Source organism: Geotrypetes seraphini, chromosome 5 (assembly GCF_902459505.1).
Source record: "Geotrypetes seraphini chromosome 5, aGeoSer1.1, whole genome shotgun sequence".
Lineage (NCBI taxonomy): Eukaryota > Metazoa > Chordata > Amphibia > Gymnophiona > Dermophiidae > Geotrypetes > Geotrypetes seraphini.
In genome coordinates, this window is record NC_047088.1 from 241,333,082 (window position 1) to 241,348,080 (window position 14,999).

General features: G+C 42.5%; 1 protein-coding gene across 2 annotated transcripts in view; it reads left to right on the forward strand.

The window, feature by feature from the left end:
* DPP10 (dipeptidyl peptidase like 10) overlaps positions 1-14,999 on the forward strand; it is a 709,461-nt gene that overhangs the window by 601,189 nt on the left and 93,273 nt on the right. For both annotated transcript variants that reach the window (XM_033946860.1, XM_033946861.1), the window contains exon 13: positions 1,826-1,933. In XM_033946860.1, coding sequence (XP_033802751.1) covers positions 1,826-1,933 — 108 coding nt within the window. The remainder of the gene's footprint in view (positions 1-1,825; positions 1,934-14,999) is intronic.

The window sequence follows — 14,999 nt, forward strand, 5'->3', positions numbered from 1 at the left end:
TCAAGCGATGCATTTCATACCAGCTATCCAGGGACAAGTTTTCAATGATTTTTTCTGAAAGAGGCCGTCAGGCTGGCAGTTTACTCAACAGCTGCCTTTTCGGAGCAGGGCGCAGTAGTGTGGGTCAGTTCTATTGTCTATCAACGTGCCTCTCAAACTTTTTTGTAGCTTTGGCACACTAAACGGAGCAAATTTTTTTCACGGCACATCATAATTGAAGTGACAAAATTGCCAAACCAACAACAAAATTAAAATTTCAGAGTTATTTATTTAAGCTATATATGGGTAATTGTAACAGTGAAACGAAAGTAGATAGAATAGAATTGCAATGGATGTGTTTGTATTTGAGTGCAAATTAACTCAAAATGTGGCTCGATAGTCGACAAACAAACACACATTTTATTATCCATCATCTGCATTGTTCTCTTTTTTCTTAATTTAATTTCTGTCAGAGCTGAAAATCCAAGTTCACATAGGTAAGAAGATCCAAACTCTAACAAAGCCTTGATTGCTTTGTTGCGCAAGTTAGGATAACTACTGCAAAATAAATAAATAAATAAATAAAATTACTTGCCTTTCGTTGTCAAGGACCAATCACGTCAAAGAATGTTGCTTCTCTGGGTGGTTGTATCCTTATGTAATGTAATGTAATGTAATTTATTTCTTATATACCGCTACATCCGTTAGGTTCTAAGCGGTTTACAGAAAATATACATTAAGATTAGAAATAAGAAAGGTACTTGAAAAATTCCCTTACTGTCCCGAAGGCTCACAATCTAACTAAAGTACCTGGAGGGTAATAGAGAAGTGAAAAGTAGAGTTAGAGGAAAAATAAAAATAAAATAAACATTTTAACAAGACAGCATTGATCTAAATACTTTGGAAGGTAGAAGAGAGGAGAGAAAGGAATAGAAGCAGAAGGGGGAGCCGTTGAACAGTAGAATTCTGGAGAAATTTAAATGATAGAAATAGAACAAAACAATGACAAAAGGCAAAACAATAGATAAGATTAAAGATAAATCATAAGCTGGAAAGAAAAATAAAATAAAACTTTGTCTTCAATCCACGGTTTCAGCGTCAGTGATGAAGTGGAGCAAGTAAGTTTAGGAGGAGCATACAGGTTATGCATACAGGTGCTCATAACATTGACAGACTCTTGCACACATGACGTACATGTCATCTATTCTAGTGTATACTTATGAAGGGAATTTTTAAAAATAAAGTAAAATTCTGGAATCTCTCAAGGCACACCCGGAATCTCTTTGGGGCACACCACTGTGCCATGGCACACAGTTTGAGAAACACAGGTCTACCACATTGTAAACCCTGTCTTAGCTGCCTAACATGGCTTCATAAAAAGGTCCCCAAATCTGCACTAGGAAATATTCACCCCCCAACTTAGATTCCTGCAGTTTCTGAAGTCATAAGAACCTAAGAATAGTCTTACTGGGTCAGACCAAAGGTCCATCAAGCCCAGTAGCCCGTTCTCATAAAGGCCAATCCAAGTCACTAGTACTTGGCCAAAACCCAAGGAGTAGCAACATTCCATTATCTCAGAGTTAGCAAGATTCCTGAGCCCAAATAGCAGCAACATTTCATGCAGAATCCACAAAGAGAAGCAAGATTCTAGAATCCCAAGGAGTAGCAACATTCCATGCTACCGATCCGGGGCAAGCAATGGCTTGCCCCATGTCTGTCTCAATAACAGACTATGGACTTTTCCTCCAGGAAATTGTCCCGGACTAATTGAAATGAGTTTTGTCTGTGATTGTTGATACACCAGAGATATTAATGAGTGATTATATTGTAAAATTATGTGTTTTAGAATGAGGAGCCTATTTTTTCCAAAGATGGCAGCACATTCTTCATGACAGTTGCAGTAAAACAGGGTGGCCGAGGTGAATTCCACCATATTGCTATGTTTACAGTTCAGGTAAGGTTGCAGTTCTATATCAACACCTGAATTCTGATTGCCGATTGCTTGCAGTATCTTTGCCTGCATTTATGATATGCTAATTTATATTATTTTCTTTGAATATTAGCAACAGAGGTCATTTGGACGTTCAAATTATTGTAGATTTATGTGAATGAATTATATCACATACACCTCTTTTACAAAAGCTGTGGTAGCGACTGCCATGTGGCAAACACTCCGACGTCTATTAAATCTGAATTCAAAAGGGCCTGGGATAGGCACATGGGATTTCTCGGAGAGAGAAAGAGATAATGGTTACTGCGGATGGGAAGACTAGATGGCAAGGTAATGGCGGAATAGGAATCCCTAATGTAATATAATGTAATGTAGATGGGCCATTTGGCCTTTGTCTGCCATCATGTTTCTATGACCATAAAGTTCTATGACATCACAATGCAGGTGTAAAAAGCCTTAGCCAATAGGGAGAGGAGGAGATAGTGGATGCTGTGAATGGGTAGACTGGATGGGCCATTTGGCTTTTATCTGCCATCATGTTTCTATGTTTCTAAATTCCTATGGGCATCGGAGCGATTACCCTAGTAGCAGCCACTACTGCGGCTTTGTAAAAGGAGTCCATGGCTCTTTAGAAAACTAAGGGTTCCTTTTACTAAGATGCGCAAAAAAGTGGCCAGCGCTATACCCAGTGCAAGTCTCTCCTGCGCACTAAGGACACTTAACATGGCAGTAAAATGGACGATTTTCTATAATTCCTATTAATAGCCATCCACTAATTTCACAAGAAAAATTCACAAAGGGTTGAAGTAGATAAAGTCATTAATAATATTATAAATTCTACTCCCTTCCAGTGCAAAGAGAGAAAAACAGAACCAAGCCTGGGATGCATCTCATAAAAAAGTAGGAAAAATGACCTCTGTTAAAGCTAATTATAGCTACGTTACTGCTGCTGTAGCCAGCCAGCCAACAAATGCAGTCGATCCACAATGATCATTGGTTTCTTATGGCCATTTATACAAATGCCAACACAAGGGAGCTGTGTTTTTTCCCCTGAGGATAAAGCTTGCGACTCCTATTTGGCAGGCCATTTTTTTGCTATTTTTTCTACTTTTTTGGTGTAAGTGTGGACTTGCCTTCCATTGTTATTGCACATTTTAGAGACTCTTGGCTTAACTTGATGCAGGTGAGATATGGACCAAAACACTGGAGGTCTGCTAGTAAAAATTTACAAGTGGAGTTTTTTTCCATTGTGGACCACCCAGAAATAACTTTTAATGCCCCCCCATCCCTGTAAGCCCCTCCCCCAATCTTCATGATTCTTTGAGCTCTAGGGGGACTGTGAAGGGGTGAGCCTCTGCTGGTCTTGCCATTGCCAGTGATGGGATCCAAAAATCAAGAACAATGTTTGACCCATCATATTTCAGATTATGAGCTCAAAAGTGTGAGCTAGCAAAATTAAAAATAGACAAAGTGATGGGGCCTCACGGAATACATCCCAGGATATCCAAGGAGCTCAGAGAAGGTCTGGTGGTTCCTTTGTCTCATCTTTTCAATGCTTCTTTAGAGTCTGGTGTGGTCCCAGAGGACTGGAGAAGGGCAGATGTGGTTCCTCTGCACAAGAGTAGAAGTAAGTAGGTGGTTGGGAATTATAGGCTGGTTAGTCTGATCTCAGTAGCGAGTAAACTAATGGAAACACTTAAGCGGAGGATAGTAAGATTTCTAGAACTAAACAGACTGCAGGACCCGAGGCAGCATGGTTTTATGAGAAGCAGGTATTGTCAGACAAATCTGATTGATTGATTTTACTGGGTGACTAAACAGTTGGATATGGGAGGGGCGTTGGATGTAGTGTACTTGGACTTTAGCAAAGCTTTCGACATGGTGCCGCATTGGAGACTGATAAATAAACTGAATGCATACGGTATGGACCCTAAAGTGACAAACTGGATTAAAAGCTGGTTAAGTGGAAGGAGACAAAGGGTAGTGGTAAATGGAGTTTGCTCGGAGAAAAAGGATGTTGTTAGTCAAGTGCCGTGGGGTCTATCCTTGGGCCGGCTCTATTTAACATCTTTGTGAGTGATATTGTGGAAAGACTGTCTGGCAAAGTTTGTCTTTTTGCCGATACCAAGCTCTGTAATAGGGTAGACACCCCGGGGGGTATGGATAACATGAAAAGGGATCTGGCAAAGCTTGAAGAATGGTCAAGCAGTAGGCAACTAACCCCCTCTTTTACAAAGGTGCGCTAAACTTTTTAGCGAGCGGTAAATATTATCGCGCGCTAAATGCTAACGCGTTCATGTTATCCTATGGACGTATTAGCGGTTAGCGCACCTGTTGATTCAGCACATGCTAAATCCGTGCTAAAATGCATAGCGCGCCTTTGTAAAAGAGGCCCTAAGATTTAATGCTAAAAAATGCAGGGTCTTGGGACTTGGGTGTGATTGGGGCCGATGATCCAAGTGTGGCAAAACAGGTAGAAAAGTTGACGGTCAAAGCCAGGAAGATTCTTTGGTGCATAAGGTGAGGAATGGCCAATAGGAAAGGGAAGTGATAATGCCGTTGTATAAGTCTCTGGTGAGGCCCCATTTGGAATATTGTGTGCAATTTTGGAGATCGCACCTTCAAAAACATATAAATAGGATGGAGTCAGTCCAGAGGACTGCTACAAAATTGGTTAGTGGCCTTTTGTCATAAATAGTATGGAGACAGACCTCGAGAACTTAATATGAATACTCTGGAAGAAAGACAAGAGAGAGGGGAAATGGTAGGGATGTTTAAATATCTCCATGGCATTATCAAGTTTATCAAGTTTATTAACACAATTTGATTAATCGCCTATTATAATCACTAGGCGATGTACATAGTAAAAATATATCAAGTAAAAAGGGGTTAACATTTTAACAAAAGAACATTTAACTTGAACAAACATACAGTTGGGAAGAAAAAGATAAAAGTTACAATTTTTGTTTGGGGTAGAATAAGGAAATAACAATAGGTAAAGGGGAGTAGTAACCTCAGCAATTTTAAATTTATTATACTTTAAACATTAAAAGCATCTCTGAATAAATAAGATTTTAAAAGTTTCTTAAATATTAAAATATCTGTTTCATTACGAATGTATTGGGGAAGGGCGTTCCACCATAAGGGACCTGTCACCGAAAAAATGTCGGCCCTTCTTGTACCGATGATTTTTAGGGAAGGTACTGAAAGAAGATTCTGGTTGGAAGAGCGAAGTGAGCGTTGTGTATTATAAGGTATCAAGAGTCTAGAAATGAATTGGGGTTCGCCGCATGCTAAAGTTTTAAAGATGAGTATAATTATTTTAAATGTGATTCTATGGCTAATAGGTAACCAATGAGAGTCTATAAACAACGGAGAAACATGATCATATTTCTTTGCATTGTATATTAATTTTATTGCAGTATTTTGAATCAATTATAATCTCCTTTTTTCTTTTAATGATATGTTGAGAAAGAGAGAATTGCAATAATCGAGTTTCGATATTACTAATGAATGAATTAGTATTGTGATAGATTTAGGGGTCAGAAATTTGGATATTGATCTAATACGGCGTAATTTATAAAAACAGTTTTTAACCGTAAGAGAAATATGCTCGTGGTAAGTGAATTTTTCATCAATTAGTACACCAAGAATCTTAACTGATGGAACTAAATTAAGTGTGATGTTATTAAGAATGAATGGGATTGACAAAGTTATATCGTTCCTCCAAGTAAATAATACGGCTTTCGTCTTCTTTATGTTAAGTGCCAATTTATTTGTGTTAAGCCAAGAATGAATTATTTCTAATTTGTGATTAATGGATGTGATTAATGTACAGGAGGTGAGTCTTTTTCAAATGAAGGAAAACTCCAGAAGGAAGTTGAGTCTTTTTCAAATGAAGGAAAACTCCAGAAGGAAAGGACATAGGATGAAGTTAAGAGGTGATAGGCTCGGGAGTAATATAAGAAAATACTTCTTTACAGAAAGGGTGGTAAATGTGTGGACTAATCTCCTGCTGGAGGCGGTGGAGATGAAGACTGTATCTCAATTCAAGATAGTGTGGGACAGGCATGTGGGATCTCTTAGGGAGAAGAGGAGATAAAGGATGGTATTGAAGGGCAGTCTAGATGGGCCTTTCGACCTTTATCTGCAGTCATGTTTCTATCTATATCAGTGGTTCCCAAACCTGTCCTGGAGGACCCCCAGGCTAGTCGGGTTTTCAAGATAGCCCTAATGAATATGCATGACAAAGATTTGCATATAACAGAGATATTCTACCAGAAATATATGATAATGCCACTTTTAAAGAAAGGTGTAACCACCACAACTTTTTTTCAAAAAATTCACTCAGGAAAAGGCCTCAGAATAGGAGCCTATCACAGTCCTGTCACAGACTGAACTTTCAGCGTAGTTTTTCTTTGCTTCGTAGCTCCAGTCATTGGCCAGAAAAACCTGAGAGTAGATTTTAATCATTCAAATAGTTTTTATAATAAATATTTTTATATACTTTTTAAATAGTTTTTATAAATAGTTTTAAATATTTAAGATAACTTCTTCTTATAACAATGAAAAAAAGTTGTGGTGGTTGCACCTTTCTTTAAAAGTGGTATTATCATATATTTCTGGTAGAATATTTCTTGAGCCACTTTGGGTGATAATTTTTGAGTCATATAATGGAGATGTCAGGAATGCAGATCTGCTCCATGCATATTCATTAGGGCTATCTTGAAAACCCGACTGGCTTGGGGGTCCGCCAGGACAGATTTGGAAACCACTGATCTATATGCTGAAAAGTTCTCATCCCAACCAAGAAGAGAATGACATGAAAATGGTTTAATCAATGATCTGAAACAAGGTCAAAGCATAGAATTTTGTTTCTGTAAATTGGCACTTAATGACATAAGATAACACTCTTCAGCTACAGTGGGAAAATAATGTTTGTTGGACTGAGAACTTTTTAGCACCCCCTCGTATATTTATGTGTTTATCTAGATCCTTATCAATATAGATATAGATAATTAGATATCAATAAAGAGATAGGTGTGTCTATATTATCCTACTCAAAGTTTGCTGTGTTGAGAATCACAACCTGAGCTAAAAGGGTTAAATATTATTCTTGAATCCTAGTAGGAAATGTACTGTTTTATGATCTATAAACATTATTTGAATTACAGAAATCTTCAAAAGAACAATGAGTATTTTTTATTATTGTTATTATTTTTTTTTTCACTTTAAAATGCTTTATGATTGTTATAATAGACCTATTTACTGTAGAAGAATATATAAAAATTTGCTAAGCTGGAAAAAATGAAACATGCAAATTACAGCTACATAGATTGGTATTATTATGTGTAATATTATTATTATTTTACCAATTCACACCTTAACAGCTGTGTTAAAAGGAATGTATGCTGGAGTTATATGTAAATCTATTACTTGGTTTATAAATACCACGCATGCTTGCTTATATTTAAAAAAAAAAAAACCTGTATTCAGTGACATTTATGACCATGTTTACCTTTAGTGGTAAGCATTAAAGGAGAAATTCGATAATTGGGCATTAACATGTAAGCACCACTTGCAACCGTGAATATATAGCATACCTGCAAATTTGTGAGTCACTGTACACGTGGAGTGGCATAATGAAAAAAAAAGGTCTAAACCCATTTTGGGCCTAAGGCGCTAGTTCTCCAAAGTCGGCAGCGTCCAAAGTCCATTTTCGAAAAATACATCCAAAAAATTTTTTCCCCGAGAATCATCTACCTCTACGTCCAGCCGTTTGATCATCCAGACCACGAAGTCATCTATCTTTATACCCCATTCTTGTCCAAAAAATCATCCAAGCCCAAAACACCTAGAAAAAAATCTTTAGGACAGGGGAGGGGTCAGCAAAGTGATGGTCTGGCAACAGAGTAGTGGGGCACCTTACAGGGCACTGCTGTGAACTTCACAAAAGGGTGCCGCATAAACATCTCACCACAACTCCCTTATAGGTCATGGTGAGCCCCCCAAAACCTACAATACCCACCTGTCTACCACCCCAATAGCCCTTATGGCTACAGATGGCACCTATATGCCAGTACAGTAGGCTTTTGGGAGGTTTGGGTTAGTGCACATTTTTCACCATGAATGCAGTAGTTAAGAGTGACTTATTGACCTGGTTCCTCTTCTCTATGGTTCACTAGACTACCCCCCTCTCCCCCAAGACTACTTAAGCCACCTCCGTGCAGCTCTACTAGGTTTTCCTATGCTAGGTGCTGATGTTCTAGAGGCAGATATGCACTTTTTTTATTCTGATTTTTATGGCACGGTTGGGGGGGGAAGGTTAGTGATCAATGGGGGAGTGTGTGGGGGTCTGTACTTTGTCCCTGCAGTGGTTATCTGGTCACTTTGGATAACATTTGGGTACTTAGACCTGTTTTTAAATTGCCAAAGTCTCGTTAAACTTTCGATTGTCGCTACGGGATGACTAAGTCTAGGTCGGCCCATATCCCGCCTACCTCCCGCTCTAACCATTCCTTCAAAAATACCCCTTTTCACTCTGGGCGCACAGCAGCAGTGAAAAGGCCCAAGCTGCTTTTAGATATGTCTAAAACCCATTTTGATTATCAGCTCTTGGACGACCTGAGCTTTTGATCATCCAAATGCCGATTTAGGCAGGTTTTTAGACGTATTTTCATTTCGATTATGAGCCCCTTAATGTATATAAGTGCCAGTAGTATAGCTAATCAGTATTCTGGAAGGATCCATGCAAGTGGTAATAGCATGTCCTTTAGTTTTAGATTGCACGGTTCTGTTGACTATGGCTTCTTTCATGCACTCAAACTGAAAATGTTGGCATAGTCCATGTTATGTTGAGATCTTCAGTACAGACTTTGTTCGGTTCACAATACATCAAACTTCTGATGCAGGCCTAGTGACTGACACACCCCCACATGTTGCATTTCCTTGTGAAATCAAGCCATCAGTTTTAACGCCATTGACCCATTTGGTCTTTCTTCTCCCCTGCTGTGTTGCTGCATGGTTTGGACTTGCGGTAAGCTGACCAGGACTCTGTTAAGCATAAAGTAGAGAGGATCTGCTGTGTATAAATCTTTTCCTTTTACAAAGCTGCAAGACAACGGCACCGAAGCCCATTAATTCCCAGTGGACATTAGTGCAGGCAACCACGGTAATCGGCTTTGTAAAAGGGTGTCAAAGTGCATTATTGTAAAAGTAGAAGAAACCCACAAAGGGCTAGATTCACAAAGCAAACCGATCGTGTACCGATCAGTTTGCGACCCCTTTTTCTATCAAATTTCCATCCAGCCTGATTCACTTACTTCTCCTGCGATCCGCTTCGAATCCGTGCATGCAAATGAGGTGAAACGCATGCACGGTAGGCTGGGACGCGATTCACAACACCAAATTTCCGATCCGATTGGGCTGGCCAGTCACCTGAAGAAGCGACTGCTGGGGACCAGTCGAAAACGTCTTTCCGACTGGAAGCCCTGATCTCTGCCCTGCAATCTCTCTGGCCTGCTCGCCCCGAATGCTGCCCTGCTTCTTATCTCCTGCTGCTCGTCTTTCCGACGCTCTTCTCCTGCCTGCCCAAACTGCTGCGTGCACCGAACTTCAATGATTTCCTGCTTGCCTCGACTCTCCCACCCTTCCTCGCAGTGCCAGCCCGTGGTTATAACCCACGGGCTCTAAGCGGGTTAAAACCACGGGCTCCATTTATCTTTTTATTATTATTACAGCGGCAAGGTGAGGGCGGCAGCTGGCAAGAGCGGTAGCTGGCAAGAGCAGGACCAACTGTTCTGGGAGCCACGCTGGTTGGGGGTCAGTGGAGGTGGCGGCGTTTGATTCAGTCTGTGGCGAGGGAGGAGAAATAAGGGCTTGATAGAGCAGGAGAAGCAGGAGAGTCGGCGTGAATTTACTAGTTAAAAATCTCCCCGAAGTCCTACCGCCCTTCACTGTACAAAGTTTAAAAAAAAAAAGATCGCTGCTCCTATGGTCTGCGCATACACGTTCCGCGCAGGCAGATGGGGGCGTTCCTCTGATCGCCCCCATCTGCATATTTTATTTTAGTGAATTTGTCAGACCTGCCCGGATCGGGTCCGATCGGGCAGGTTAGTGAATCCAGCCCAAAGTCTATAAATGGCGCATAAATTTGCGCTCCCCAATATAGAATACGGTTAGCTAATTGACTATAAATTGGCATCAATTTGAGGTACCAATAATTGGGCTTACCAAGCATTAATTGACAATACTTTGCAGCTATGTGTGTAGCTGGCGTACACACCTATTCTGTAACATCAGTGCCTAACTTTTTGTGTACAACTCCAAAGGGGCGTGGTCATGGGAGCGGGCGGGTCAGGGGCAGTCCCAGGATTTAGGTGTGATGTTATTTTTGCATCCAACTTCCATTAATTAGGTACCGGCATTTACACCAGCTTTTGGTAGGCATAATCGTTTGCATCCAAAATGAGGCGCGAGATGCATGTTAAGTATTCTGTAAATATCAGCTGAGTGCGGATCATCCCAGTGTCTAAATTTGGGTGCCATTTGCTAAATCTTCCCTAAAAAGACCCCAGTTATCATGAAAGTCAGTGTTCTTCGCTTTCCCTTTGCAGGTTTGCAGCTTGTAAAGACCATCAAATCCGGTCCTTAACACACAGCTACGCTTGGGTGCAAAGTTCTTCTCGAAAAGTCCTTCTTTGTCCTTGTTTTCTGCTTTCATGCACAATTCCCCAGTCCTTAGCAAAGCAGAAGTCAATCAATCCTTTTGTCCCCAGGGCTCAGCTTTTAACTACCGCTTTCGGCTAGAAAACCAATGCTTGCAGGTTGTAATAGAACAAAAATTAAACAGGAAAGAAATCAGTGCATACACTTCAACAGCTGACACCAGTAGCATGCCTCCAAGTCCCTGTGCCATCCACCTTTGGCAGCTGGCATTCAGACCCTCCACCCACTCTTCCCTCTTGGTGTTCTTAATGGAAGACAGCTGTGACTCCTTGCAGCATGCACAGACCTGGGTTTGGAACATTTGTTTGGCACATTTTAAATCTCTCCTTGCCAATAGTCCACTATGGATGCTCATTACAGCATCAATTCTAGCAGATGACTTCACAGCCATCATTAAAGTAAAATTCATCTGCACCTTTGTAATTACGGGGTGAGACATAGAAATGAAACATTCTAGTGCGGGCGGAGGCTACGGGGCCTCCTAAAGGACAAAAGAGATCCAGGCGTTGAACGCAGCTGTGGGAAGTCAGTCACGTTAGTGCCCAAGCATGAAGTAACGGGTAAAGGAGTACCTCTATACTAGTCTGTGTTCTTTACTCCCTGGGATAGAACAGGCACATGATTTATATTCTGTTGAATTATTATATTGAATTTTTATATTGCTAAATGTATTCATCTCTTCTTCTATGTCAAAGGAAACAAGAGAATCTAGAAAAAAAAATTGAAGATCTATAATTTGAACCATTGAATTTGCATTAAATTGATGCAGATGTGTCTATGTTATACCAGTTTTAAAAGAAAAGTATGGGAGATGTTTACTAAGATGTACTAAGAAGTTAGCTTACCCCCCCCCCCCCGTCTTTTACTAAGGTGCTTTTACTAATCGAATTAGCACGCGCTAAACGTTAACGCATCCATAGATTAACATGCACGCATTAGTGTTTAACGCACGTTAAATCGATTAGCGTGCGCTAATCAATTAGAGCACCTTAGTAAAAGAGGGCCTTGGGTTTTAGCATGCGCTAACAATTAGAGTCCGCTAACATTTAGTGCACATTAAAACATCCAGCACAGTAAAGGTCTGACACTAACATGCAGATTCTGTATAGGACGCCAGTCTCATCGCACACTGGTGTCCTATACAGAATTGCGCCTGTCTGCCTAGCCCCACCTAACCACCTTGATTCTCTAACCAGTGCCCATGTCACAGGTGCCAGTTAGAGAATCGGGTTGCCATCAGCTGATTGCGTCAAGGGAATCAGCTGCTGCAATCAGCTGAGTGGCACTGGCTGTGGCAGGGAACACCCCCCCCCCCCCCACCGAGACTGTCTGTGGCAGGAGGGATGCCTGAAACAACCCCCTGAATGTCTGCTGAAGGAAGGATGCCCAATCCCTTCTACCCCTCAAAAAAACAAACAAACCCCATTCCAAACACAATAATTCTAGGAGATGACTTGATATATACCGTATATACTCGAATATAAGTCAATCTGAATATAAGTCAAGACCCCCTTTTTCCCCCCATAAGGAGGAAAAATGGTTGACTCAACTATAAGTCGGCTGGCTTAATATTCAAGCGTCCTGCCCTGTCAGGCTCTGCACCCAAACCCCTCCCTGCCAAGTTCTGCAACCAGTCCCCTTCCCTCCATCGAGTGGTTAGGAAAGCAAAAAAAGAATATGAAGAGAGACTGGCAGGGGAAGCAACAAACTTCAAATCATTCTTCAGGTACGTTAAGGGGAAGCAACCAGCAAGGGAGGAAGTGGGACCCTTGGATGATGGGGACAGAAAGGAAGTGGTAAAAGAGGAAAAGGAGATAGCTGACAGGCTAAATAAGTTCTTCACGTCAGTTTTCACGAGGGAGGACACAACCAACATTCCGGAGCCCGAGGAGATCGTAAAAGGAGAGCAGGATGAAAATCTGGTCCAGCTAGAGGTGAGCAAGGTGGATGTCCTCAGGCAGATAGACAAGCTAAAGAGCGACAAATCGCCAGGTCCGGATGGCATTCACCCAAGGGTACTCAAGGAACTAAGGAACGAAATAGCTGAGCCACTTCGACAAATATGCAACCTATCCCTAAAAACTGGAGAGATTCCGGAAGACTGGAAAATAGCAAATGTCACGCCCATCTTCAAGAAAGGCTCAAGGGGAGACCCAGGAAACTACAGACCGGTGAGCTTGACCTCGGTCCCGGGAAAGATGATGGAAGCACTGATTAAAGACAGCATCTGGGAACACATCGACAACTATGGGCAGCTAAAGTTGAGCCAGCATGGCTTCTGCAAGGGCAGGTCATGCCTCACAAACTTATTATACTTCTTTGAGGGGGTAACCAGCCAGGTGGATAAAGGGGAATCCATAGATATCATTTACCTTGACTTCCAAAAAGCCTTCGACAAGGTGCCACACGAAAGACTACTAAGGAAGCTATGGAACCATGGGGTGCAAGGGGAGGTCCACCGATGGATCAAAAACTGGCTGGTGGACAGGAAACAGAGGGTTGGAGTAAAGGGACATTACTCAGACTGGCAATGGGTCACGAGCGGAGTTCCACAGGGGTCGGTGCTGGGACCGCTCCTATTCAATATATTCATTAACGACCTGGAAGCAGGAACAAAATGTGAGGTTATTAAATTTGCGGATGACACCAAACTATATCGCAAGGTCAATAACATGGAGGACTGCGAAGATCTCCAAAAAGATCTGACAACACTGGAAAAATGGGCCAAAAAGTGGCAAATGAGTTTCAACATAGGGAAATGCAAGGTCATGCATATAGGGAAAAAAACCCCGATGTTCACTTACAAAATGGGGGGATCAGAGCAAGGGGTGAGCGACCTTGAAAGAGACCTGGGAGTGATGGTAGACACAACATTGAAGGCGTCGGCGCAGTGTGCCACGGCCTCAAGGAAAGCAAACAGAATGTTGGCTATCATTAAGAAGGGTATCACGACCAGGACAAAGGAAGTCATCCTGCCACTGTATCGTGCTATGGTGCGCCCGCACCTGGAGTACTGTGTTCAGTTCTGGTCACCGTACCTCAAGAAGGACATGGAGGTACTTGAGAGGGTCCAGAGAAGAGCAACTAAGCTAATAAAGGGCATGGAGGACCTCTCATAAACTGACAGACTGAAAAAGCTAGGGCTTTTCTCCCTGGAAAAGCGGAGACTTAGAGGAGACATGATAGAAACCTTCAAGATCATGAAGGGCATAGAAAAAATAGACAGGGACAGATTTTTCAAATTAAGGGGATCAATAAGTACAAGGGGGCACTCAGAGAAATTGAAAGGGGAGAGGTTTAGAACAAACGCCAGGAAGTTCTTTTTCACACAGAGGGTGGTGGATACATGGAACGCGCTACCAGAGGATGTGATAAACAGGAGCACGCTACAGGGGTTCAAAGAAGCTTTGGATAGGTTAGGCTCTGCACCCAGCACCCTTCCTTCCTCCCCTACCCTGTCAAGCTCTGTACCCAGCACCCTTCCTTCCTTCCCCTGTAGGGCTCTTCACCCAACACCCTTCCTTCATTCCCCTGTCAGACTCTGCACTCTCCCTCCCTGGCTCTGTCCTCTGTCTCCCCCCCCCCCCCCCGCCCTATCTTCATACCTCTGCCGATCCCTGATGAAGGTGCAGCGGGTCCTCTGCCGATTGCAGGTGGAGATGCAGCGGGCAGGAGCAAGCATTCCAAATTCCTGCCCCATCCAATTTCTCCATCTGAGCGGCACGAGTAGCAGCACAATTTGGCGCTGCTTCTCGGCACTGAGCGGGAGCCAGTAAGGAAGCTCCTGCCCACTGCACCTCCACCAGCGATCGGCAGAGGTATGATAAGGCAGGGAGGAGGAGGAGGGCAGAGCCTGGTGGCAGCGGTCTTAAAAAATTCTGGGAGGGGGCATTGACCCGAATATAAACCGGAACCCCCATTTTGGGGCCAATATTTTGGCCCCAAAATCCCGGTTTATATTCGAGTATATATGAGCATTGGAGCCACAGCCAGCGCTAAAAAATGTACTATGGTTTTGTAAAAGGGTGGGGGGGCAGAGGTTAGGCAGACGAATTTACACCTGGTTTTAGTTGGTGTAAATTGTCACACCTAAAATTAGGGGCTCCTTTTACGAAGGTGCGCTAGCATTTTTAGCGCACGCACAGGAGAGAGCGTGAACTTGCAGGCCCAGCAGAAAAGGAGGCCAATCTTCGGGCACCGGCACCAGTGCACAGGACATGCTGTTGCTGGTGCCCAGATGATGATAAGAAGTGGCGGGGGGTGCCCAATCGCGTCGGGGGGGGGTGCCGGATTGTGGTGGGGGGGTGCCCAATCACGGGGGGGTGCCGGATTATGGGGGGAA